Source organism: Myxine glutinosa, chromosome 1 (genome assembly GCF_964187855.1).
Source record: "Myxine glutinosa chromosome 1, kmMyxGlut1.1, whole genome shotgun sequence".
Classification (NCBI taxonomy): Eukaryota; Metazoa; Chordata; class Myxini; order Myxiniformes; family Myxinidae; genus Myxine; species Myxine glutinosa.
In genome coordinates, this window is record NC_136261.1 from 71,424,239 (window position 1) to 71,449,588 (window position 25,350).

Sequence of the window (25,350 nt, forward strand, 5' to 3'; positions counted from 1 at the left end):
AGTTGAGTGGTTAAAAACAAAATGTCCCTGATCGTTAGTTATCCATCGTTACAATGTTTATTTTTAACGAATTTTAACAAATAGGTTACTTCCTATATATATATAAAACAACTTCCTATATTTTTTGAGGAATTGCCGTGTTAGGAATTTACAATGTTGTAACAAAAATAATAGTCAGCAAACAACAACTGAAAGAGCGATAACATATTAATGCGGCAAATGTTGATTGTATACAAAGCAATCTGAGTAAATGTGTTCATTTGTACAAAAATGGTTTCACAATTGATTTTCCAGAAGGATCAAGATTAATCACAGTAGGTGCTCAGAAACAAGGACACTTCATGAAATTCAAATATGACTCACAAAGTTGGAGGTTAATATGGAGTATGACTTTACCAAACGACAACAATCCTCTAAAGACTCTGGAAGTTGTGAATGGTGTGTACCGTCATTATGAGGAATACCCTACCTGTCCGTAAAGCAGCATTCATGAAAGGGTAGTCATGTTTACCAACAGATGAAATCAACAGTGCGTTTATCGAGTTATGCTAACTATTGTGGGAAGCAAGGAGAATCCAATGTTTCGGAATTAACCCTCTTTTCCCCCCATTGATTAGGCGTTGCATTGCTGGGCGCTGCCATTTTGTCTGAACCTCGATGTCCCCCCGCTCTGAGAACACGAACAGCAGATTTGATTAGCTCTGAGAACACGAACAGCAGATTTGATTAGCCGAGACGGTGTACAATTTTGCCAAAGTACTGCTAAACTGGAGGTTTTTGGAAGCACAAAGTGATTTGTGTTCTACAAGGTGGCCGAAACGTCGCTTGACCCCTGCAACATTTCCGCACATGTCTATCTCCGTCCCTTCCCCTCCACCCACCCTCACCATGGTATGCAGCAACACTGACTCAGGAGAACGATGGAGCATATACAGATACAATGACTGATTAATTATTGTAAGTACTGCACAATAAACCATGTACTATATATTAAAAGAGTGCGAGAATGAATGTTTTACAGGGGAGGGGTAAAGCGACTTTCAGGCCACCCGTACAGTGTTCAAAATATATAATTCGATTAAAATAAAATAAACTAGAACAATGCGACTGTGCCGCCAATATACCTCCGCATAGTCCCACAACGGGTAGATGCCATCACTCTGCATATGTATGGGTAGTGGATCACGTTTGTGAAGTTTGTGTTGATTGGATAAGGTTCGTTTTTCGATCCAGGATGGCTGCCAAACCACGTGACCTATGACATCATCATTTTTGAACTATATGCAACAGTGCTGTTTGATGTTATTTGTAAAATTTTGCATCGATAGGGTGAGCGGTTTCAGAGATATAATTATTTAATATTTTCCTTAAATGCAAAATGGCTCCCAAACCATGTGACCTATGATGTCATAAATTGAATATTTCAATACAAATGGGTCATAGATCACGTGCATGCAATTTCAATTTTTTAGGATAAGGAATTTGATTAAAACATTTTTGGCTGGTATACCACTTCACCTATGATGTCATCATTATCATGCTTTTGTTCCCCCATTGGAAGTACTTGACAATGTACCAAGTTTCAAATTTTTCCATTCAGCGGTTTCCGAGAAATAATTTTTTAATTATTTGCTTTTAATCCAAGATGGCTGCCATACCACGTGACATATGATGTCACAATTATAAAAACATTCTGCATGGTTGTCACTCTTACCCTGAAAGGTTCATCTAAATCGGACATATGGTTGCTGAGAAAAATGAGGTTTAGCCCGTACGTCGGGATGAAACGACGGATGGACGGACAACCCAAAAACATAAGTCGGCGGAGGCATAAAAATGGTATAGCTGGAGAAAAACCCCCAAAACAAACCACTGAATTGGATGTTTAGCACCGTTGATGCATTTGGGATGCATCATCTTATATAACATGCTATATTAGTTATTTGTGCTTGTTCTTTGTGTCCTTTATGATGTCCCTGAAAAGATTGTTTCCTGTTTGGAATGATTTTCTTTTGACAGACAGACAGACAGACAGACTCCCACATCCGGTTCCAGGTTGCTGCACATGTAGGTCAAATCTGCAGCTGCTCCTTCCGCCTCAATAAAAGCAAAGTTTTCCAAACTGGATCGGTCGTGCCTTTCTGTTATATTTTCATCCCTGTGTCGCTGTTTGTGTTTTTATCCCATTTTCTGTGTTAAATCATACCTTGTTGTGCTGTATTGTCGAATTTGTTTTTGTGTAGCTCAGGCCTACTCCTCGGATAGCCGACAGGAAAAGCCTCTCTCACTTTTGAGCTGCTTTCTCGTTCCGCCTCTTTTTTTCGAAAGTTTTATAATTTCTGTCACTTCAACTCTATCCTATTCTCCCTACTTGCTTCAAAATCTTTGGACAAGCTCATTCTGTCTTCTACCTGAACGTCCTGTACTTCATTCTTTATCTCTCCCTTTTCTCAATATCTCCAAACTGAATCTTCATGGAAGAAAACGCTTCTTCCTTCTATGTTCAAAAGCTTTTCAGAACATTTTTAAATGCTTCACTATCCTTATTTCTCCGTCACGAGTACCCTTGTTTTTCCTCTTCATCATAATCTATTCTCTTTTTCTTCACAAGGCATATTTTACAAACCTGTTTCTCACGTAAACACTTGGTCCATCAACTTTCCTCCCGTACCTATGGCACCACCTTTCTCCTTCCTTGTCTTCAACAAAGATTTCTTCTACCCATCCCATGATCTTTATCTCCATATATCCAATTTGGGAATCTTGAGAAGTCCAGTTTGCAAAGGTTGTCTGCTCACAACAATCAAATCCCATTCATGTTATTTTACAGTGTCAAACCCCTCCGTGCCAGTACCCTCCTCAACATCTCGGACAAGTCCTAACAACTCCAACCCTTCTATGTGTCCCCCTCTTCTGCATCCCTCCACATCATGTCTCCTCTTTCTGGATCCTGCCCTCATCCCACCCTTTCAAAGTTTACATTCACCCCACCCCCTCAAAGCTTCCCCTCAACCCACCCCTCAAAGCTTCCCCCTCAACCCACCCCCTCAAAGCTTCCCCCTCACCCCACCTCCTCAAAGCTTCCCCCTCACCCCACCCTCTCAAAGCTTCCCCCTCATCCAACCCCCTCAAAGCTTCCCCTTCACTCCATCTCCTCAAAGCTTCACCCTGCCCTCAAACCGGTCTCGTCCCATCTCCTCAAACACCCTCACATCCTACCACTTCTCCGTACCCCCTCGTCCTGCATTCTCCCACCCTTCCCGATCCTGCACCCTTCCCCATCCTGCACCCTCCAGTCCAGCATCCTCTAAACTCCTCCTCCCCTCTCTCTCAGTGTGTGGACCTCAAACAATGGGGGCCTGCACTCCAACCTGACTTCTCATTCCAGGTTGCTGTTGATAAACCAGACACCATCTGTTTAACAAAATCGTTCCTCCCACAGGACATCCCTGACTCTTTAGTGTCTCTTCCCGGTTATTGTCTCCTCTGATTTAATCGATCTGAACCTCGCCCTGGTGGTAGAGTTGCATTTTACAGCAAGAGCTCAATTTCTCATTGTCCTTGTATTGATCTTACACCTCCGAACCCTCAGCCAATACCAGAAAGGAGGTGGGAGAATACAGAGACCATCGACCTGTCTGTGATTGCGCAGCGATAGGCCCGTTGACTCAGCTTCATCGTGGGAGATTCCAATAATCTTAAAGGTCTTGGTTTCCATGGCGTCAAACTGAGCAAGATGTGAGGCAGGGGAGCCAGCCCAGCGGGGAGAGCAGTACTTCATCAAGCTGTGGATGAAAGCCTTGTCGGTGGATAGGAGTTAATGTGTGCCAAGGAATGACTTTGTATGACGGAGGATGCCCAGTGGCTTTGGAGGCAAACTTAGACATGTGGTTTCCCAAGAAAGATGTGAGACCCAGGAGTTTGAATGACTGAACTTCCTCAAGAGGATTGTTAAGAAAGTAGATAGGGGGATTTGCCAGGTGGTCCTTTCAGTGAGATTTAGTGATTGGAGAGTGTGAGATTTATAAGGATTGAAAGACATATTACAAATGTTTAACCAGCTTATGATTTTTTTTCAAGGTCTGAAGAGTGGGAAGAGGATGCAGCCTGTCTGTCTGAAGGATGAGGAATGTCATGGCAGAGTGTGGAGTCATCAGCAAATAGATAAAGAGGATTTTCCAGAAAGTCACAGAGATCATTGATGAAGATCAGAAATATGACTGTGCCCAAAACAATGCCCACTCCAGCCTTGACAGGGAGAGGAGACAAAAGGATTCTGTTGAGTGCCATACGTTGGCTATGAGAGTAGAGGAAATCAGTAAGTCATGTGTGGAGTTGGCCGTGAATGCCATCGGCAGAGAGTTTGGAGAGTCAGGCAGGATGCCAGACTGTATAAAAAGCAAGAGATATGTTTAGACGGCCCTGATCTCATATCTGACATTGAGGGCCTCCATCAATTGTTGGGTGAGTAGCAGCAGCATGTCCAAGGTGGAGTGATCTGGCCTGAAACCAAATTGGTGATCTAAGACGAGGTTGGAGAAAAAGAAAGATTTCATATCAACTGCAGTGATGGATTTCTTGGCCTTGCTGATGATCGGAAGGAAGCTGATATTGTCTGTAGTTAAAGGGATCCGTTTTGTACCTTTTTATATAATGCAGTGATGTTGATGGAATTTCAAGCAGACGGAACATGGCCTGGTGCAAATAACAGGGTGAAAAGGGCAGGCAGAGGATGTGAAAGAGCAGCAGAGCAGGCTTTTAGGACACGTGATCTGATGCCATCCAGTCCAGTCGCAGTCAAAGTCGAGGGTGGAAAGAACCTTCCCCACCTTTTCAGGGGCAAAAGACACAAAGTCTAGGAGCAGTTGAGAGATGGAAGGATGGATACCAAGAGTGAGGGGTTGGGGATATAAGATTTGGAAGCACAGTATTGAGATATTTGGCCTTCTCATGATCGGAGTCGGCTGTGGTGCCATTTGACAAGAGGGAAGGGATGGAAGGGGAACATACTCCAGAGACAGACTTAACAAGGCACCACCAGATTTTAGAGGAGGGTGGCCATTTTGAAAGTTCATTCTTGAGGTTGGACAGATGTTATTTTCTGGCTCTCCTGTGAGTGGACACACACTTGTTTCAGGCATTTTGGGATGATCTGAGATTGTCTTCAGTCAGATTAGTCTTACAGGGAGAGAAGGCAAGTTGTTTCAGAGCAACTGCCTCGCCACAGTATTCAGTGTACCATGGGTTGGAAACAGAGTAGGATAATTGAAGTAGAGATGGGATGAATCTGTGCACGAGAAAAAGTAGGTATCTAAGGAAGAATTTCTTCTGAGAGCTTGCTTCTGTATCCATCTTGTCCACCCACTACATCCTCCCATACCCCTCATTCCTCCGCACATGCCTTATTTGTCCAATTATCCAATATTCAATACTCCGCACATGCCATGTCCAATATTTGACAAACAGGTCCCCGAAAAGGCCAACCCCCGCTTTGCGGGGAAAAATGGCCTCTAAACGGTGGGTTTTTTTTTTTATCCCTCCATTTTGTCCTTCAACCCTGCTTTTGGTATTTCCTCCCTCTTTCTAATGTTCCTTTTTTCTGTTGCATCTTAATCCGTGCACTGTTCTAGTTCTTCCTCGAGCCTTCACTTTGTATCCCTACCACACCCCAAAAAACATTTCCTTTACCCCCACTGTGCACGTCAGCATGCGGGGCGAGGCACTGTACAATTTTGCCAAATTCAGAGGAAAAGTATTAATAAACTGAAGCTTTTTGGAAGTACAAACAAGCCGATTCGTACTCTACGGTGTTAAAAAAATGAACTTCAATTGAAAAATTAAACAGCTCCTTGATCATAGACTGACAGACACAGACAGAATGAACCAATTTGCTTTCCCATCTTTGCACAAAGCCCGGGGGGGAATCCATTACAATCCATTACAATTAAACATGTGTCAGAAAATGTCAAATCAAGTCATTGGAGGCCTTCAAGCAGTATCTTCCATCAGCTATATTCAATGTCAGGAGAGGAGCTGTTTATGACTTCAGTAGATGTTATAAAGCCACTGGATCAACAAGCGACATACCAAGATGTGGATGTCCCAGGATGTAGACTCTAACTCAGGATCAATACATTTTCACGACCCATATATGCAATTGCTTTCTAACTGCTCAGAGTCCTTCAAACACAATCCATGGACCTCACTGGATAAGTGGCGACACAGTCTTGAGACGTTTCCATTATGCGTCGATCCACGCTCGCAGACCGACACTTTCTTTGTCCAGGAAGTTACAAATTGTTTATGTGGAAATGTCATGATGTGGGTGGTATTGCTCGTAACTTTCGCACAACTTGATCCGTATTCATGGCAATCTGATGGTAGATCAATATATTGAAATCTTACATGTGTTTCCCACCCTTCAGCAGCGTGGTCGAAGAATCATCGTTACCCACGATAATGCTCCTGCTGTCAGACATTCAAACAAGGAATATTCTTGCCAATGCCAACGTTACTGGCATAACACCCTGGCCTGCAATCTCACCAGATTTTAATAATTATAAAGCATTATCGAGCTGGAACAGTATCTGATTAAAGCATGGAATGCCATTCTCCAGGCTCAGATTCGAATACTCCGAAGGTCAATGTGACAACAGTGCAATGCAGTGATTGCTGCTGAAGGTGGACATATCCAGTATTGGGATCGTTACTTCCACATTGGATCCCTACATGAAAACATTTGCCACAATGCAGCATTGGGCTATTAGGTTACAATAAAATGGGCATGCAATTATTCACTATTTACCTCTGTCAGAGGTTTGCCCTCATCTGTGTCCCATGATGTCGCATAAATAAATCGCATCAACAACAATCACGTGTTCGGGTTTTATTTGGCGGCGAGTGTAGAATAACTTTTTATGTAAAAGTTTAGTTAGGACTCTAAAGGGGGCTGTTGTTGAGTAGTTGGTATTGACTAGCAGAGCGAAGAGAGAAGTACCATACTGGCCAACAAACTATTTATTCCAAAGAATCGAATGTTTCAATAAAAATAAATGAATGAATGAAGCAATTACTGAGGAAAAGAACCTCAGGCTAACCTGCATAGGGAACTTTTCCGTATGTGACAATCTCGTAGAGAAGGATTCCAAAAGACCAAACATCGGACTTGATGGTGAAGCGGTTGTAGTTGGCAGCCTCGGGTGCCGTCCACTTCACGGGAAACTTCCCTCCCTCACGTGCAATGTATTCATCATCCTGGAAGAGAACAATTGGGATGCCAATGATATATTTAATTGGCAGACTATATCACAGCTTATAAATATCTACTCCCTTCCCGTGATTGTATTGCTGTCTTCTAGGCAGCATAAACTATAATATACTCATGGTAAACATCCCAAATAAATTGGAAGAAGTCAATGCATCTCTATATCACCGCTGGTGGCTGACATTCACATCAGATATATATATATAAAGCTCTTTCTAACTACTGACTGATATTAATGTTCGGTATATTCTGGGTGTCGTAGAAAGTTGAAATTTGGTGTGCCGACGGACATCGAAGCTGGTACACCAGGAAAAATCACAGAACCATCGGAAAGTGTCCATAAATGAAAATTAATGTTAAAAACAAGAAATGCATATGTAAACAAGAGCAATGCGACCGTTTCGCCAATATGCCTCCGCGTAGTGTCCGTCTGTGATAATGAGTAGATGCCCTCATTCACTGTCCTAAAAATAAACAAGTTTGGTTTAAATCCCTTCAGCTGTTTTGAAGTATCACATTTTTACCACAGGACAGGTTTCACATCGATCGGTGAAGCGTTTTTGGAAAAGGGATTTTTTTTAAATATCGACTTTCAAGCTAATATGGCTGCCGAACCACGTGACATATGACATCAAAAATGTTCACTCTCCATATGTATGGATAGGGGATCGCGTTTGTGAAGTTTCGTGTTGATTGGATAAGATTCGTTTTTCTATCCAAGATGCCTGCCAAACCATGTGACCTACCACATCATCATTTTCAAACTATATGCAACAATGGCGTTAGATGACATTTGTAAAATTTCGCATAGATTGGGTAAGCGGTTTCAGAGATATAATTATTTAATATTTTCTTTCAGTCCAATATGGCTGCCAAACCATGTGACCTATGATGTCATTAAGTTTAATATTTCAATACAAATGGGCCATTGATAATGTGCGTGCAATTTCAGATTTTTTGGATAAGGCATTCGATTAAAGCATTTATGGCTGGTATAACACTTCACTGATGATGATCATTATATCATGCTTTTGTTCCCCATTGGGTGGGCTTAACAATGTGCGAAGATTCAAATTTTTCCAATAAGCAGTTTCCGAGAAATATATTTCTAATTATTTGATTTTAATCAAAGATGGCTGCCATACAACGTGACCTATGGCATCACAATTATCATAAAAACATTCTACATGGGTTTCGATCCTACCCTAACAGTTCCGTTGCAATCAGACATGTGGTTGCCGAGAAAAACGAGGTTTAGCCCGTACCGACGGATGGACGGACAACCCGAAAACATAATGCCTCCGGCCACCTTCGAGGACCATGGCATAAAAAAACAAAAAACAACAAAAACCTCAAGCAATATCTAGATATTGTCATTTCTATATTGTCATTTCTATATTGTCAATTGAAAATTGTCATTTCTATAACTGTAAATTGTGAAATAAAAATCTCAATGAAAAGTTACATAAAAACAGCCAAATCAATCATCTTGGCCTGAGAATGAAACAAATAAAAGTCCTCTTCTCAAATCCTGCTTTGCTGGAATTTCTTCTCTTCTGTCGGCTCCCTTTAACCTATCCCTTTAACCTTTACCTGGAAGACAGCAAACATCAGTCTCATTCATCAGAGCGGTTCTAGAACAGATCCTCTCAACTACATGCCAGTAAACCTATTGTTGCGGAAACGGAGTACGGCACTCCCCTTAGAGGGGGGGGGGGGGTTAGTCCCCCTTCTATTTCCACTGGCCGTCTCCACTCCTGAAGCTGCACAGCTCCCTCCAGGGAGGCAGGTGAGCAACCTCGTTCGAGACCGCGAACAACATGTTAATTGCCGAGCGGATTAGCAGCCGCGGCTCGAACCATTAGCAGAACTAGACCCGATTCCTATTGCGTTGGCCAAATCGTGCCACAGGTATTCAATGATGGAAAAGACAAGCACGAACGGATGTGAAGGAAAGAAGGCAAGGTAGGAAGAACAGGATTTATTACTAAATATTTACAAGACCAAAATAACCAAGGCAGAGGGAAAGAAACGAAAATAATTTACAGAAGGTGGAAGGATCAGAAGGACACAGAGCAATTCTAGCTTACCTATGCAGTCTTACTTAAACCCCAGGACAACACAAAAGATGGACGACAGTCAGACTTACACGGGGAATGATGATAGGAATGACAGGAACGAATGGCTGGAAGGGGAGGAAGGTTCAGCTGGAGTTTTGCTCCCGCCCGGGACGTCGGGCTCGACCTCGATGGCCACCGATCCCACAGCAATCTGGTTCCCGCTTAGCATCCTGTGTAATTGTTGTAAATATCACCCTCTGTAAAATGTAATGATTCCTTGTAAATACCTCCTTAGTGTAAAGGTCAAAGGTCGTCCTCTTAGTTAGTCCATATACATGCACGTCGGCCACCATATACCCTTCTAAATAGTTATTTCCTTATTATGTGTATTAGTTTAAGGCTGTGTTCCCCATTAATTGACTCTGCATTGCACCGAATTGAAATAAGATCCCCTTTCAATTCCCTCAAATACTCTATTGCCAACTGCATTCGCCACCATTGCCATGTGCTCTAACTCGGAGAAGAAAGGCGTGTCTCCACCTTGTCAACGAGGTTTATACTATTACTAATAGTATTACGAATAGTATTACTAATAGTTTATACTATCTATATTATAATAGCCGTAGATGATTCTGTCTGTCTCTCTGTTGGGCGTTTGTCCGGGGTGTGGCTTACTCTGTTTGCAGAGTAGCTCCACCCATAGCTCCACCCATTCTGGGAGAGGCTTTGCTTCATATAAACAAATATCCACCATTTTATTAACTCGCATAGCTTTGAGGCCTGTTTTGTAGGCCTGTGGTGTCTTGCTCTCTCTCCCAGTTTTATTTCAAATCAAATTCGATATATCATTTCATTTTTCACAGTCGCTAACATAGTTTTAGACTCGGTTGAAAAAAAACGGGAAGAAAATCCGATGAAAGTTGCCGTTTATAGAACGAAATGAATTCTCAAAGGCCTGTAACTTCAAGGCCATTGAGTCTCTCTCACACCTTTATCTCCAATCTAACTCACCATCTGATTTCATTTTTATCGATGGTTTTGGACTCGGTGTCAGCAACGCGGGAAAATGCAGAGATATATATTTTAAAATACACCATATCACCGCCCACCGCCCAACCGCCAACAACCGCCCAACATGTATCATACACCACCAAACATGACAGACGGCAACATGTCGACATTATCGCTTTTTCTTTAAACCGAGTGAACCGAGCCGAACCGAATAAACCGAGTGAATTCACCGTTTACTTTTGATGACAGTTGTCACAAAACGACATATATTTCTTCGTTTTTATTTCATTCAACATTATTAGCCGGAAGTAAAATATGGTTCAGGAAATTACCGAGAGATATTTCTTCGTTTCTTTATTTATTAGTTATTTGCGCATACACTTTAAATAGGTTTATTTGAAATCTTTAACTTTCACAATGTAATATATTTGTCATTTGATGATGACGAGACACTTCCTCTTGACTCGTGACAATTCATGCGTTGCGTGGAAACTTCCATTTCCAAAATGAATGACACAGTCGATGATGAACGACTCGGTGTCAGCAACGCGGGAAAATGCAGAGATATATTTTTAAAAAATACACCATATCACCGCCCAACAGCCAACAAGTATCATACACCGCCCAACATGACACAGACAGCAACATGTCGACATTATCGCTTTTTCTTTAAACCGAGTGAACCGAGCCGAACCGAATACACCGCGTGAATTCACCGAGCGAATTTCATCCAATTCCACCGAGTTTCATGAAACCGAGAGATATTTCTTCGTTTTTATTTTATTAGTTACCAGCAGAAGTACCCAGCGTTGCCGGGCGGGGGAGGGGGGAAGGGCACATACACTTTAAACATGTATATACATGTGGGATGTGGGATATATACATGTGGGACATGTGTACGTGTGTGTGTGTGTGTGTGTGTGTGTGGATGTATATTTGTGTATAATGTGCATATATGTGGATACATATGTGTATACATATGTGTATATGTGTCTGTACGTGTGTGTGTGTGCATGTGTGTCGATGTACGTGTGTGTGTATATGTGTGTGGGTGTATATGTGTGTGTGTGTATATGTAAACATGGGCCGGTGTGTGTGTAAAGTGTGAGGAGGTATTGGAGAGGAAAATGCAGAGATATATTTTTTTAAATCGCGCCATGATGATAAACGAAAATACACCGCCTAAAATAACAGTCGACATCTATCTATAATTCCAGTAATCTCTGTGTGTCTGTGTGTCTGTGTGTCTGTGTGTCTGTGTGTCTGTGACCGCTGTTTCTCGACAACCACGGGTCCGATATACTTTAAACTTGCCAGGTATATTGCTGGGGACCCGAGGATGTGCCTTTTCAAGGTTTGTAATTAATCGGACAAGTACTTACCGAGCTATGTCCAAAAAACGCTTCAACCAATCAGAGAGCAGCGAGCTATCACGTGTGCCGAACGTGGCGATCAGACTCTGCCTCGGACGGCACATTTGACAGCGTATTCATTTATTTCACGTTGGAAAACTATGTTGCCGTTAAACTATGTTTTAAAACGAATTCAAACTGCGATTAAATTAAAACGATTCATCGTAACTGCGATTTGCGAACTTCCGGACAGTGACGACTTCACTTCCGGCAGCCAATCACAGAACGCTTTGTTGCGTAGGCGTGGCCGATGTGAGACGAGCGGAGCTGAGCGCGTTACGAGCTGACCGCCATTACGGTACGTAATTCGATTTCTTATGCGCATTATTTCTCCCAATTCAGTCAGAGCGAAGGGCGGAAGCGAAGAGCGTTGTTTTTTTTGTTTACGGGCGTACGGGCGGGGTAGAGCGTACGGGTAGCGTTTTTTTTTTTTTTTGGCAAGGAACGGGCACCCACGTACGGGCAATGCCCTAGTATATTTAAAATTCGTCACACACATCCATGCCCGTGGGATTCCCACGGGTGGGAATCCCACGGGCATGGATGTGTGTGACATTTCGACATATTGAGTTAGATGCTGCGCCTGCACATTCAGTTATATAAAATGGTTACTGGCAATTGATCACATCCACAAATGATGTAATCCACACAATTTATGTACTTTACATAACGTTAATAGGAATACATGCCCGTGTAGATGGGAATGACATATAATTCACCGAAAACGTTGAAGCAACCGCATAATATTACGGTGATGTTTAACTCTGAGTGAGAATAGTTCTAAATTTTAAAAACTTTCTTCTGATATTTGTGATTTATTTCAAACAAACTGTATTTCCCATCTACACGGGCATGTATTCCTATTAACGTTATGTAAAGTACATAAATTGTGTGGATTACATCATTTGTGGATGTGATCAATTGCCAGTAACCATTTTATATAACTGAATGTGCAGGTGCAGCATCTAACTCAATATGTCGAAATGTCACACACATCCATGCCCGTGGGATTCCCACGGGTGACCCCGCTAGTTACTAATAATAGAAACGAAAATAATTTACAGAAGGATGGAAGGATCAGAAGGACACAGAGCAATTCTAGCTTACCTGTGCAGTCTTACTTAAACCCCAGGACAACACAAAAGACGGACGACAGTCAGACTTACATGGGGAATGATGATAGGAATGACAGGAACGAATGGCTGGAAGGGGAGGAATGTTCAGCTGGAGTTTTGCTCCTGCTCGGGACGTCGGCTCGACCTCGACGGCCACCGATGCCACCGATCCCACAGCAATCTGGTTCCCGCTTAGCAGCGGGTCGAAGCTGCGTGTCACAGGGGGGCCAGACTACGGTGGTCTCAAAGCTGCGGTTGGTTCAGCTGCGGTGGACTCAAAGCTGCGGTTTGTTCGCTCAACTCTCTCAGTGCTCACTCCTCCACTGGACTCAACAACACAGCTCCTCCTCCACCGAGCTCAACTCTGCTGCTCCTCCTCCACTGAACTCAACTTCAACTCTCGGTGGACTGCGGTGGGAGGTTCCGGGCGACGGGTTTTATAGCGCCACACCCTGGAACGTTCGCGAAACTGCCCGATCGTTCTCTCTCCGCCCTCTCAAGCCAAACCCCTTGTGCTTGGTTGATTGATCGGGGCTGGCTCACTCCTCCTTCCTATGACGAGGTGGACACGCCTTTCTTCTCCGAGTTAGAGCACATGGCAATGGCGGCGAATGCAGTTGGCAATAGAGGCTTTGAGGGCATTGAAAGGGGATCTATCTTATTTCAATTCGGTGCAATGCAGAGTCAATTAATGGGGAACACAGCCTTAAACTAATACACATAATAAGGAAATATCTATTTAGAAGGGGATATGGTGGCCGACGTGCATGTACAGACTTGGCATTTAATATGGAATTTTTTTTTTTTCTTGACTTGGGTTTACTTTCTTAACTCAGTATATCAATCTGGTGAGTTTCTTTTACACTTTGGTGATTTATTTGTTAAAAGAACCATGTCACTGATTGTCTGTCGCAGCAAGAAGTCAACAACAGGATTATATCACAGGTGGCGTGGCAAAATGTACGGACAGGTGCATTTGATGATTGGCTTCACAGTCGGGTATACAAAGGTTGTTGCGCTCTGTATTAGTGGAAAACAACTGCTGCACGTCTCCAAAAGTTTTGCCGCTTCCTCTGGAGATGGTCCGTCAACTCGACAATGCTGTTAGTCATGGAGTGGTGGCTTTACGAAATTACGGCATGAAACAGCGTGCTATTGCTCGGCAGTATGGCATCACTCAAGGTCAGGTGTCAAAGATCCTGAAACGAAATGCTCAGAGGGGTGTCCCTACTCCAATACCGAGGCCAGGACGTCCCCGCAGAACCACAAGGAGGGATGATCGCCAGCTGCACCGGTTAGTCCACAATGGCCGTACCAAGTCAGCTAATCGGCTTAGGGCTGAGTGGCAGCAACTGACAAATGTGCCTGTATCCAGAAGGCTAGTCAACCAACGACTGGTTCAAGCAGGCTATCGTGCCAGGCGTCCCCTGAGAAAGCCACGCCTGACCAGACAGCACCGCCAGTGCCGATTGCAGTGGGTCAGAGAGCACCGTCAATGTCAGCCAGGACACTGGAATCACGTGATCTTCAGTGACGAGTCTAGATTTCTGGTCTATCGTCAAGATGGCCACGTCCGAGTGCGCAGGCAAGTGCATGAAGCCTCCAACAAAGATTGTATAGTGCCAAGAGTCCAAGCTGGAGGTGGTGGGGTGACCGTTTGGGCTGATTTTCATGCAGGGGGCAAAATTGACCTGGTTGTTCTGAATGGAAACCTGAACCAGTTCAAGTACAGGGCCATTCTGGAAGAAACATTGCTTCCATTTGCTCGTGCAGCCTTTCCAGGAAACTTTGTCTTCCAAGATGACAATGCACGGCCTCATCGTGCTCGCATGATCCAACACGTTTTTTCTGACCATGGTGTAGAGCATATGGAGTGGCCTGCCATGTCCCCGGATATGAAACTGATAGAGAACTTGTGGGCAGAATTAACGCGTCAAATCAACCACTTGGACCAGCAGCCGACCTCTGTGCGTGAATTGCAGCAGGCTATTGTCACTGCATGGCAAGCGATTCCTGTCCAAACCTTGGCAAATCTCGTGAACAGCATGCCTCACCGTGTACGTGCTCTCCTGAATGCTCGTGGGGGTTACACGAAGTACTGAACTGTAATTTTACTGTCCGTAATCCCAGTCGTAATTTAACTTTTGTTTTTGTTAAAAAAAAATTTGGCCAATGTGCAAAATAAAGAGATACTTCTGGAAAGCGTACAGAAGTTTAACACAGTACTGTCCATGAATTGAGTTCGATATCAGTTCACATCACTTTCAAGGATCAATTTATTTGTTTCGAAATGTCAAATGTGGTTTTTGTTTCTTTTAAAGGTCACATTAACAAAATCTAGAATAATTTCAACATAATTCCAATGAACTTTTGGTTCTAAGGCATCTTGAAAAGTAAGTTCACCCCCACAAAAAAATATTCCATATTAAATGCCAAGTCTGTATATGGACTAACTAAGAGGACGACCTTTGACCTTTACACTACGGAGGGTATTTACAAGGAATCATTACATTTTACAGAGGGTGATATTTACAACAATTACACAGGATTCTCAAATCCGCAACACTATTTACAATTCTAAGAAAATTCATGGAATTGCTAAGGAAATGCTGCTGCTTCACTCTCAGCAATGGTTGGAGACCCTAAATTAAGGACAGGCTGCTGCTTCGCCCTCAGCAATGGTTGGAAACCCCAAATTAAGGACATGCTGCTGCTTCACTCTCAGCAATGGTTGGAGACCCAAAATTAAGGACATGCTGCTGCTTCACCCTCAGCAATGGTTGGAGGCCCTAAATTAAGGACATGCTGCTGCTTCACTCTCAGCAATGTTTGGAGACCCTAAATTAAGGACATGCTGCTGCTTCACTCTCAGCAATGGTTGGAGACCCTAAATTAAGGACCTGCTGCTGCTTCACTCTCAGCAATGGTTGGAGACCCTAAATTAAGGACATGCTGCTGCTTCACCCTCAGCAATGGTTGGAGACCCTAAATTAAGGACATGCTGCTGCTTCACTCTCAGCAATGGTTGGAGACCCTAAATTAAGGACATGCTGCTGCTTCACTCTCAGCAATGGTTGGAGACCCTAAATTAAGGACATGCTGCTGCTTCACCCTCAGCAATGGTCGGAGACCCTAAATTAAGGACATGCTGCTGCTTCACCCTCAGCAATGGTTGGAGACCCTAAATTAAGGACATGCTGCTGCTTCACCCTCAGCAATGGTTGGAGGCCCTAAATTAAGGACATGTTGAGACTGAGACTGAAGCATAAGGCCTGTTGCTTCCACATGACAGACAAGTCGGTAGCTTCTGTGTTTTACCGCCTCTCCTTTGCTCTTGCCCCCACTGCTTTGACAGACCCACCACCTTCCCAAGTTGCTGCAGGATGTACCCCGTCTTCCAGCAACCCCCTCTCGGTTCAACTCCAAAAGTCCAGGCTGACTGAACGACTCCACTCTTTGGTCGTTCTTTTCTCCAATTTGTGAAACTTCCTTCTGGAGGCATTTCAATCACACTCTTCTCTCCATGGCATCAAGATGACTACACCACCAACCATTTTGTGTCCCCTCCACCCCTTTCCAACCAGAAATCTTTTAACCATACATCATTAACCTAATTACATTGCTTCTGCATTGCTCCCGAGATCACAATGCAGGGATGAGCTTTGTAGCTCTATAACGTTACTGTCAGGATCTCTGCTAGCAACAGTGGTCTAGTGTTCATTCGGACACTCATCATCACGTAGATCAAAGGTAGTTCTCAGCTCTTGCATTTTGTTCTTGAAATGTACTTGAACTTGACCAACCAATATAAATGAAAAATCTTCGATTTTCACAAGAAATGATAAAGAAGGCATGGATAAACCTCCAAAGTGCATCCAGCTGAATATCAGGAAGTCTGAAGACTTGTCAATTGAGGATTTTGTCACAAAGAACACAATGGACGTCTTCAGGTGACTCAAAATTCCAGCTGTTTTTCTGGATTCTGACCCTGAGTCATGGGAGCTCAGAAAGGATTGCAAAGGGGCACTACAGACAGTTGAACACCTGAAGGTGGTAAAGACGACACTGAAAGGGTTGTAGCCCTTATTTAAGAACTTAATGCCATCATAACAAAGAAAGGACAGAAAATTCCTCCTTCAATTTGTGCAGGACCATAGAATCCGATTCCGCAACAGCAAAAAGGAAACGGTATCAATGCAAAAGCGATTAACCATGCCCGGTTACCGATACGGGCCATTGCAGAAAAATGGATGCTCTTTAAAATATATATTTGAACCAAATTAAGCGGGGACACCTTGAGAAATTTTAACTGATTTGGGTTGATCATGCAGTGCAATAGGCAGGAACACATAATGTCACCTTTATGACCCTTGCCAGACCAAAGTCTGCCACCTTGCATGTCAGATTATCTCCAACAAGAATATTCCGAGCGGCAAGGTCTCGATGGATGTAGTTTTGGTGCTCCAGATATGCCATTCCCGAGGCAACTTGGACGGCCATGTTTATGAGGTGCGCCATCTTCAAATTCTTACCATCCGGGCCTGTTCAGATGATGAAAGAGCACATTCTTCAGCATTTTTGTGATTATTATCATCATTGCTTTGCTATTATTATTCAAAGTCAAAAACTAGAACGGGCACTCGGTAGAGCGCATACCTTCGCCGCAGCTACTTTTGTTGCCAAAATAAAAGACTACAAGATCTGTGTAGCAAAGCATTTTGGCATTAGTTTCATACAAATTGGACACAAATTGACCGCGCTATGGTAAAAAGACGATTTTGACCTTTTCATGACCTTGACCTTGACCTTTGACCCGATCGATTCCAAAATCTAATCAAATGGTTCCCGGATAATAACCTATCATCCCACCAAATTTCATGCGAATCGGTTGAATACTTTTTGAGTTATGCGAATAACATACACACACACACACAGACATACAAATAAATACACAGCGATCAAAACATAACCTTCCGCTTTTGCGAAGGTAATGATATGGCTATAAAGACAGTTGCAGAAGGAACAATCAAGCTTTACGTTGGCTTGAGTAAGGGCCAAGTTGGAATATGGGGCAGGTTGATACAATGCGATTAGCCAGTCAGTTCTTTGTTTAACAACCTTCTCATTCCTCAAATACAAATCTTCCTGAAAACAAAGTGGTGGTAAGGCCCTTCCTTGTCTGTAATTTTCCATGACACGTGTAATGTCATCCTACTATATCAAATAAGGCAATTATCTGTATATGTGGATGTACATATGTATGTTTTGTAGAATGTGCGTATGTATTTATAGAAGTGAATATGGCTTGCCTTGCCCAATCTCCACTATATTTTGCAAATGTGCTCAGGTTACGCAGTCAGGTCACGAGCACAAAAAATTCCCCCCCACACTCACCCCTTTCCCCCAGTTAGAATGGGAAGTCTTGTAATTTTCGCCATTGTAAGTGGTTCAAACCACTGCCCCCTGCCGGAGGGAGTGGGAATAAACACCTTTTCACGATCGTAGCGAATTGGTGTTACCATCATACTAAAATACACAATTTGGTGTCTGTCTATCTGCCTTATTCTGTCGTTACTCATCCAATCTCAACTAAACTTGCCAGATTCGATTAAGGTCATAAGATAAAGGTTCTAGCTACTTGGTTTTCCCTCTCCTCCCATACTCCCCCCCCCCCCCCCTCTCTCCCCCCACCAGCCTCCCCCAACCCCTCAGGGGTTCAATAGGTGGGGCAGATGCAAATTCTCTACGTAAATGTGTACTGTGGTGTGCCGCTTCTGATGGTGGTGGGAAAGGATATTATATTAAGAAAAAAAAATTAATTAATTATAAAGATTAATAAAAAATATTAAATAATAAAAAATAATATTAAAATAATATTAAATATTATGAATAAAATTATTAAGATTGGTGGGAAAGGAAAGGATATTATGTATGATGCTTCAGAGGCTTTAATTATATCACGAGGCTTTCATCTGTTTTTCGCAGTCGCTTAGCCGACATTGCTTTAGACTCGATTGCCAACAATCCCAAGGAATTCCCATGTCTTATTGCCTTTTTCAGCCCTGGGAAAACACCATAATAAGGTGTACAGATAGCAGCTTCAGCGTCATTCCACGTTATCGGAGCATTTGTCCAAGGCCGCTTCCCTATAATGTAACGTCAGAGGCCTAGCTATTTCAGACGTTCTGCGCCAGAGACCTCCCTGAATGACCAGAACGATGCTTGAATTTGCACTACGTTCTTTTAACAAGTTACTGTTAATCTACTAGCTTGGGGGAATACACGATGTAATACGAATATAGGATGTAATGTTTAATCTCATAAGTCACATAGTCTGGCAGCCATATTTTTTTGAAGAATAAACCTTTAAAAATACTCCACCAGAATGGCTGGACAGATCTTGGAGAAACTTAACATGTTCCACAAGCCTTGGGGATATGGTGGTGAACATGCAAACACGCATCATAGGTCACATGGTCTGGAAGTAATTAAAAAAATTATTTTGAATCTTGTTTTTATATGAATGTTTTTTAATCCAATTCTAAATTCAGTTTGATGAAGAGGACGTCATGGATCACTAATGGGGTTGTATCAAAGCGGGGTTGTATCAAAGCGGGGTTGTATCAAAGTGGGGTTGTATCAAAGCAGGGTTGTATCAAAGCGGGGTTGTATCAAAGCGGGATTGTATCAAAGCGGGATTGTATCAAAGCGGGGTTGTATCAAAGCGGGGTTGTATCAAAGCGGGGTTGTATCAAAGCAGGATTGTATCAAAGCGGGGTTATATCAAAGCAGGGTTGTATCAAAGTGCGGTTATATCAAAGCAGGGTTGTATCAAAGCGGGGTTATATCAAAGCGGGGTTGTATCAAAGCAGGGTTATATCAAAGCAGGGTTGTATCAAAGCGGGGTTATATCAAAGCAGGGTTGTATCAAAGCGGGGTTATATCAAAGCGGGGTTGTATCAAAGCAGGGTTATATCAAAGCAGGGTTGTATCAAAGCAGGGTTTTATCAAAGCAGGGTTGTATCAAAGCGGGGTTATATCAAAGCAGGGTTGTATCAAAGCGGGGTTATATCAAAGCAGGGTTGTATCAAAGCGGGGTTATATCAAAGCGGGGTTGTATCAAAGCAGGGTTATACCAAAGCAGGATTGTATCAAAGCGGGGTTGCATCAAAGTGGGGTTATATCAAAGCAGGGTTGTATCAAAGCGGGGTTGTATCAAAGCAGGGTTGTATCAAAGCGGGGTTGTATCAAAGCGGGGTTGTATCAAAGCAGGGTTGTATCAAAGCAGGATTGTATCAAAGTGGGATTATATCAAAGCAGGGTTGTATCAAAGCGGGGTTATACCAAAGCAGGATTGTATCAAAGCGGAGTTGTATCAAAGCGGGGTTGTATCAAAGCAGGGTTGTATCAAAGCAGGATTGTATCAAAGCGGGATTGTATCAAAGCGGGGTTGTATCAAAGCGGGGTTGTATCAAAGCGGGGTTGTATCAAAGCGGGGTTGTATCAAAGCGGGGTTATATCAAAGCAGGATTGTATCAAAGCGGGATTGTATCAAAGTGGGGTTGTATCAAAGCAGGATTGTATCAAAGCGGGATTGTATCAAAGCAGGTGTTGTATCAAAGCGGGATTGTATCAAAGCGGGGTTGTATCAAACGGGGTTGTATCAAAGTGGAGTTGTATCAAAGCAGGGTTGTATCAAAGTGGGTTGTATCAAAGCAGGGTTGTATCAAAGTGGGGTTGGATCAAAGTGGGGTTGGATCAAAGCGGGATTGTATCAAAGTGGGGTTGTATCAAAGTGGGGTTGTATCAAAGTGGGGTTGTATCAAAGCGGGATTGTATCAAAGTGGGGTTGTATCAAAGCGGGATTGTATCAAAGCAGTGTTGTATCAAAGCGGGGTTGGATCAAAGCGGGATTGTATCATAATGGGGTTGTATCAAAGCGGGATTGTATCAAAGCAGTGTTGTATCAAAGTGGGGTTGTATCAAAGTGGGGTTGTATCAAAGTGGGGTTGTATCAAAGTGGGGTTGTATCAAAGCGGGATTGTATCAAAGCAGTGTTGTATCAAAGCGGGGTTGGATCAAAGAGGGATTGTATCAAAGCGGGGTTGTATCAAAGCGGGATTGTATCAAAGCAGGGTTGTATCAAAGTGGGCTTGTATCAAAGTGGGGTTGTATCAAAGTGGGGTTGTATCAAAGTGGGGTTGTATCAAAGCGGGATTGTATCAAAGCAGGGTTGTAACAAAGCGGGGTTGTATCAAAGCGTGGTTGTATCAAAGCGGGGTTGTATCAAAGCAGGGTTGTATCAAAGTGGGGTTGTATCAAAGCAGGGTTGTATCAAAGCAGGGTTGTATCAAAGCAGGGTTGTATCAAAGCAGGGTTGTATCAAAGCAGGGTTGTATCAAAGCAGGGTTGTATCAAAGCGTGGTTGTATCAAAGAGGGATTGTATCAAAGCAGGGTTGTATCAAAGCGGGATTGTATCAAAGCAGGGTTGTATCAAAGTGGGGTTGTATCAAAGTGGGGTTGTATCAAAGTGGGGTTGTATCAAAGTGGAGTTGCATCAAAGCGGGATTGTATCAAAGCAGGGTTGTAACAAAGCGGGGTTGTATCAATGCGGGGTTGGATCAAAGCGGGATTGTATCAAAGCAGGGTTGTATCAAAGCAGGGTTGTATCAAAGCAGGGTTGTATCAAAGCGGGATTGTATCAGAGCAGGGTTGTATCAAAGTGGGGTTGTATCAAAGCAGGGTTGTATCAAAGCAGGGTTGTATCAAAGCGGGATTGTATCAGAGCAGGGTTATATGAAAGCGAGGTTGTATCAAAGAGGGATTGTATCAAAGCGGGGTTGTATCAAAGCAGGGTTGTATCAAAGCGGGATTGTATCAAAGCAGGGTTGTATCAAAGTGGGGTTGTATCAAAGTGGGGTTGTATCAAAGCGGGATTGTATCAAAGCAGGGTTGTATCAAAGCAGGGTTGTATCAAAGTGGGGTTGTATCAAAGTGGGGTTGTATCAAAGCGGGATTGTATCAAAACAGGGTTGTTTCAAAGCAGGGTTGTATCAAAGCAGGGTTGTATCAAAGAGGGGTTGTATCAAAGCAGCGTTGTATCAAAGTGGGATTGTATCAAAGCAGGGTTGTATCAAAGCGGGGTTGTATCAAAGCGGGGTTGTATCAAAGCGGGGTTATATCAAAGCAGGATTGTATCAAAGCGGGATTGTATCAAAGCGGGGTTGTATCAAAGCAGGATTGTATCAAAGCGGGATTGTATCAAAGCAGGTGTTGTATCAAAGCGGGATTGTATCAAAGCGGGGTTGTATCAAACGGGGTTGTATCAAAGTGGAGTTGTATCAAAGCAGGGTTGTATCAAAGTGGGTTGTATCAAAGCAGGGTTGTATCAAAGTGGGGTTGGATCAAAGTGGGGTTGGATCAAAGCGGGATTGTATCAAAGTGGGGTTGTATCAAAGTGGGGTTGTATCAAAGCGGGATTGTATCAAAGTGGGGTTGTATCAAAGCGGGATTGTATCAAAGCAGTGTTGTATCAAAGCGGGGTTGGATCAAAGCGGGATTGTATCATAATGGGGTTGTATCAAAGCGGGATTGTATCAAAGCAGTGTTGTATCAAAGTGGGGTTGTATCAAAGTGGGGTTGTATCAAAGTGGGGTTGTATCAAAGTGGGGTTGTATCAAAGCAGTGTTGTATCAAAGCGGGGTTGGATCAAAGAGGGATTGTATCAAAGCGGGATTGTATCAAAGCGTGGTTGTATCAAAGCGGGGTTGTATCGAAGCAGGGTTGTATCAAAGTGGGGTTGTATCAAAGCAGGGTTGTATCAAAGCAGGGTTGTATCAAAGCGGGATTGTATCAGAGCAGGGTTGTATCAAAGCGTGGTTGTATCAAAGAGGGATTGTATCAAAGCAGGGTTGTATCAAAGCGGGATTGTATCAAAGCAGGGTTGTATCAAAGTGGGGTTGTATCAAAGTGGGGTTGTATCAAAGCGGGATTGTATAAAAGCAGGGTTGTAACAAAGCGGGGTTGTATCAAAGCGGGGTTGGATCAAAGCGGGATTGTATCAAAGCAGGGTTGTATCAAAGCAGGGTTGTATCAAAGCAGGGTTGTATCAAAGCGGGATTGTATCAGAGCAGGGTTGTATCAAAGTGGGGTTGTATCAAAACAGGGTTGTATCAAAGTAGGGTTGTATCAAAGCGGGATTGTATCAGAGCAGGGTTATATGAAAGCGAGGTTGTATCAAAGAGGGATTGTATCAAAGCGGGGTTGTATCAAAGCAGGGTTGTATTAAAGCGGGATTGTATCAAAGCAGGGTTGTATCAAAGTGGGGTTGTATCAAAGTGGGGTTGTATCAAAGCGGGATTGTATCAAAGCAGGGTTGTATCAAAGCAGGGTTGTATCAAAGTGGGGTTGTATCAAAGTGGGGTTGTATCAAAGCGGGATTGTATCAAAACAGGGTTGTATCAAAGCAGGGTTGTATCAAAGCAGGGTTGTATCAAAGATGGGGTTGTATCAAAGCAGCGTTGTATCAAAGTGGGATTGTATCAAAGCAGGGTTGTATCAAAGTGGGGTTGTATCAAAGTGGGGTTGTATCAAAGTGGGGTTGTATCAAAGTGGGGTTGTATCAAAGCGGGATTGTATCAAAGCAGGGTTGTATCAAAGCAGGGTTGTATCAAAGCGGGGTTGTATCAAAGCGGGGTTGGATCAAAGCGGGATTGTATCAAAACAGGGTTGTATCAAAGCGGGGTTGTATCAAAGCGGGATTGTATCAAAGCAGGGTTGTATCAAAGCAGGGTTGTATCAAAGCAGGGTTGTATCAAAGCGGGGTTGTATCAAAGCAGGGTTGGATCAAAGCGGGATTGTATCAAAACAGGGTTGTATCAAAGCGGGGTTGTATCAAAGCGTGGTTGTATCAAAGTGGGGTTGTATCAATGCAGGGTTGTATCAAAGCGGGATTGTATCAAAGCGGGGTTGTATCAAAGCGGGGTTGTATCAAAGCGGGGTTGTATCAAAGCGGGGTTATATCAAAGCAGGATTGTATCAAAGCGGGATTGTATCAAAGCGGGGTTGTATCAAAGCAGGATTGTATCAAAGCGGGATTGTATCAAAGCAGGTGTTGTATCAAAGCGGGATTGTATCAAAGCGGGGTTGTATCAAACGGGGTTGTATCAAAGTGGAGTTGTATCAAAGCAGGGTTGTATCAAAGTGGGTTGTATCAAAGCAGGGTTGTATCAAAGTGGGGTTGGATCAAAGTGGGGTTGGATCAAAGCGGGATTGTATCAAAGTGGGGTTGTATCAAAGTGGGGTTGTATCAAAGTGGGGTTGTATCAAAGCGGGATTGTATCAAAGTGGGGTTGTATCAAAGCGGGATTGTATCAAAGCAGTGTTGTATCAAAGCGGGGTTGGATCAAAGCGGGATTGTATCATAATGGGGTTGTATCAAAGCGGGATTGTATCAAAGCAGTGTTGTATCAAAGCGGGATTGTATCAAAGCGGGGTTGTATCAAAGCGGGTTTGTATCAAAGCGGGTTTGTATCAAAGCGGGGTTGTATCAAAGTGGGTTTGTATCAAAGCAGTGTTGTATCAAAGCGGGGTTGTATCAAAGCGGGTTTGTATCAAAGCGGGGTTGTATCAAAGCGGGGTTGTATCAAAGCAGGGTTGTATCAAAAGCAGGGTTGTATCAAAGCGGGGTTGTATCAAAGCGGGGTTGTATCCAAGCAGGGTTGTATCAAAGCAGGGTTTTATCAATGCAGGGTTGTATCAAAGCGGGATTGTATCAAAGCGAGGTTGTTTCCAAGCAGGGTTTATCAAAGTGGGATTGTATCAAAGCAGGGTTTTATCAAAGCAGGGTTGTATCAAAGCGGGGTTGTATCAAAGCGGGATTGTATCAAAGCGGGGTTGTATCAAAGCGGGATTGTATCAAAGCGAGGTTGCATCAAAGCGGGGTTGTATCAAAGCAGGGTTGTATCAAAGCAGGGTTGTATCAAAGTGGGGTTGTATCAAAGTGGGGTTGTATCAAAGCGGGGTTGTATCAAAGCAGGGTTGTATCAAAGTGGGGTTGTATCAAAGTGGGGTTGTATCAAAGCGAGGTTGTATCAAAGCGGGGTTGTATCAAAGCAGGGTTGTATCAAAGCGGGGTTGTATCAAAGTGGGGTTGTATCAAAGTGTAGCGACTTGGTTCCTGGCCATAACTGCTCACAGTTATAAAGCGCGCACCTCTAGCTACTTTTATTATTCGAAGCGGCCTTGAAAAAAGTTATCTATACAGCATACAGCTTCACACGGATTTCACCCAAGGTGGAAACCCCCATTATGGCAAGGGGCAAATGAAGACACCACAACCTCCATCGTGTGACCTTTAGTCTTCCTGTTAAATTTGGGTGATATTGCATTCGTAGCGACTGAATGTATCACTGTCAGACAGACAGATAACAAATTGTGTATTTTAGCATGATATCCATGCACCCTTCTATCTCCAATGCCTCTCGCC

The 25,350-nt window shown here is 43.2% G+C and overlaps 1 protein-coding gene and 1 long non-coding RNA gene across 3 annotated transcripts in view; one reads left to right on the forward strand and one right to left on the reverse strand.

The window, feature by feature from the left end:
- The window catches only part of LOC137425039 (uncharacterized), a 33,633-nt gene extending 31,506 nt beyond the window's left edge, over positions 1-2,127 (forward strand). Inside the window, exons 3-4 of the long non-coding RNA XR_013622660.1 lie at positions 900-957; positions 2,020-2,127. This is a non-coding gene — a long non-coding RNA (uncharacterized LOC137425039). The remainder of the gene's footprint in view (positions 1-899; positions 958-2,019) is intronic.
- Positions 1-25,350, reverse strand: part of LOC137425021 (tyrosine-protein kinase Src42A) — a 142,611-nt gene that overhangs the window by 1,515 nt on the left and 115,746 nt on the right. For both annotated transcript variants that reach the window (XM_068113020.2, XM_068113027.2), the window contains 2 exons: positions 17,222-17,403; positions 7,098-7,254 (listed from right to left, as the gene is read on the reverse strand). In XM_068113020.2, coding sequence (XP_067969121.1) covers positions 7,098-7,254; positions 17,222-17,403 — 339 coding nt within the window. The remainder of the gene's footprint in view (positions 1-7,097; positions 7,255-17,221; positions 17,404-25,350) is intronic.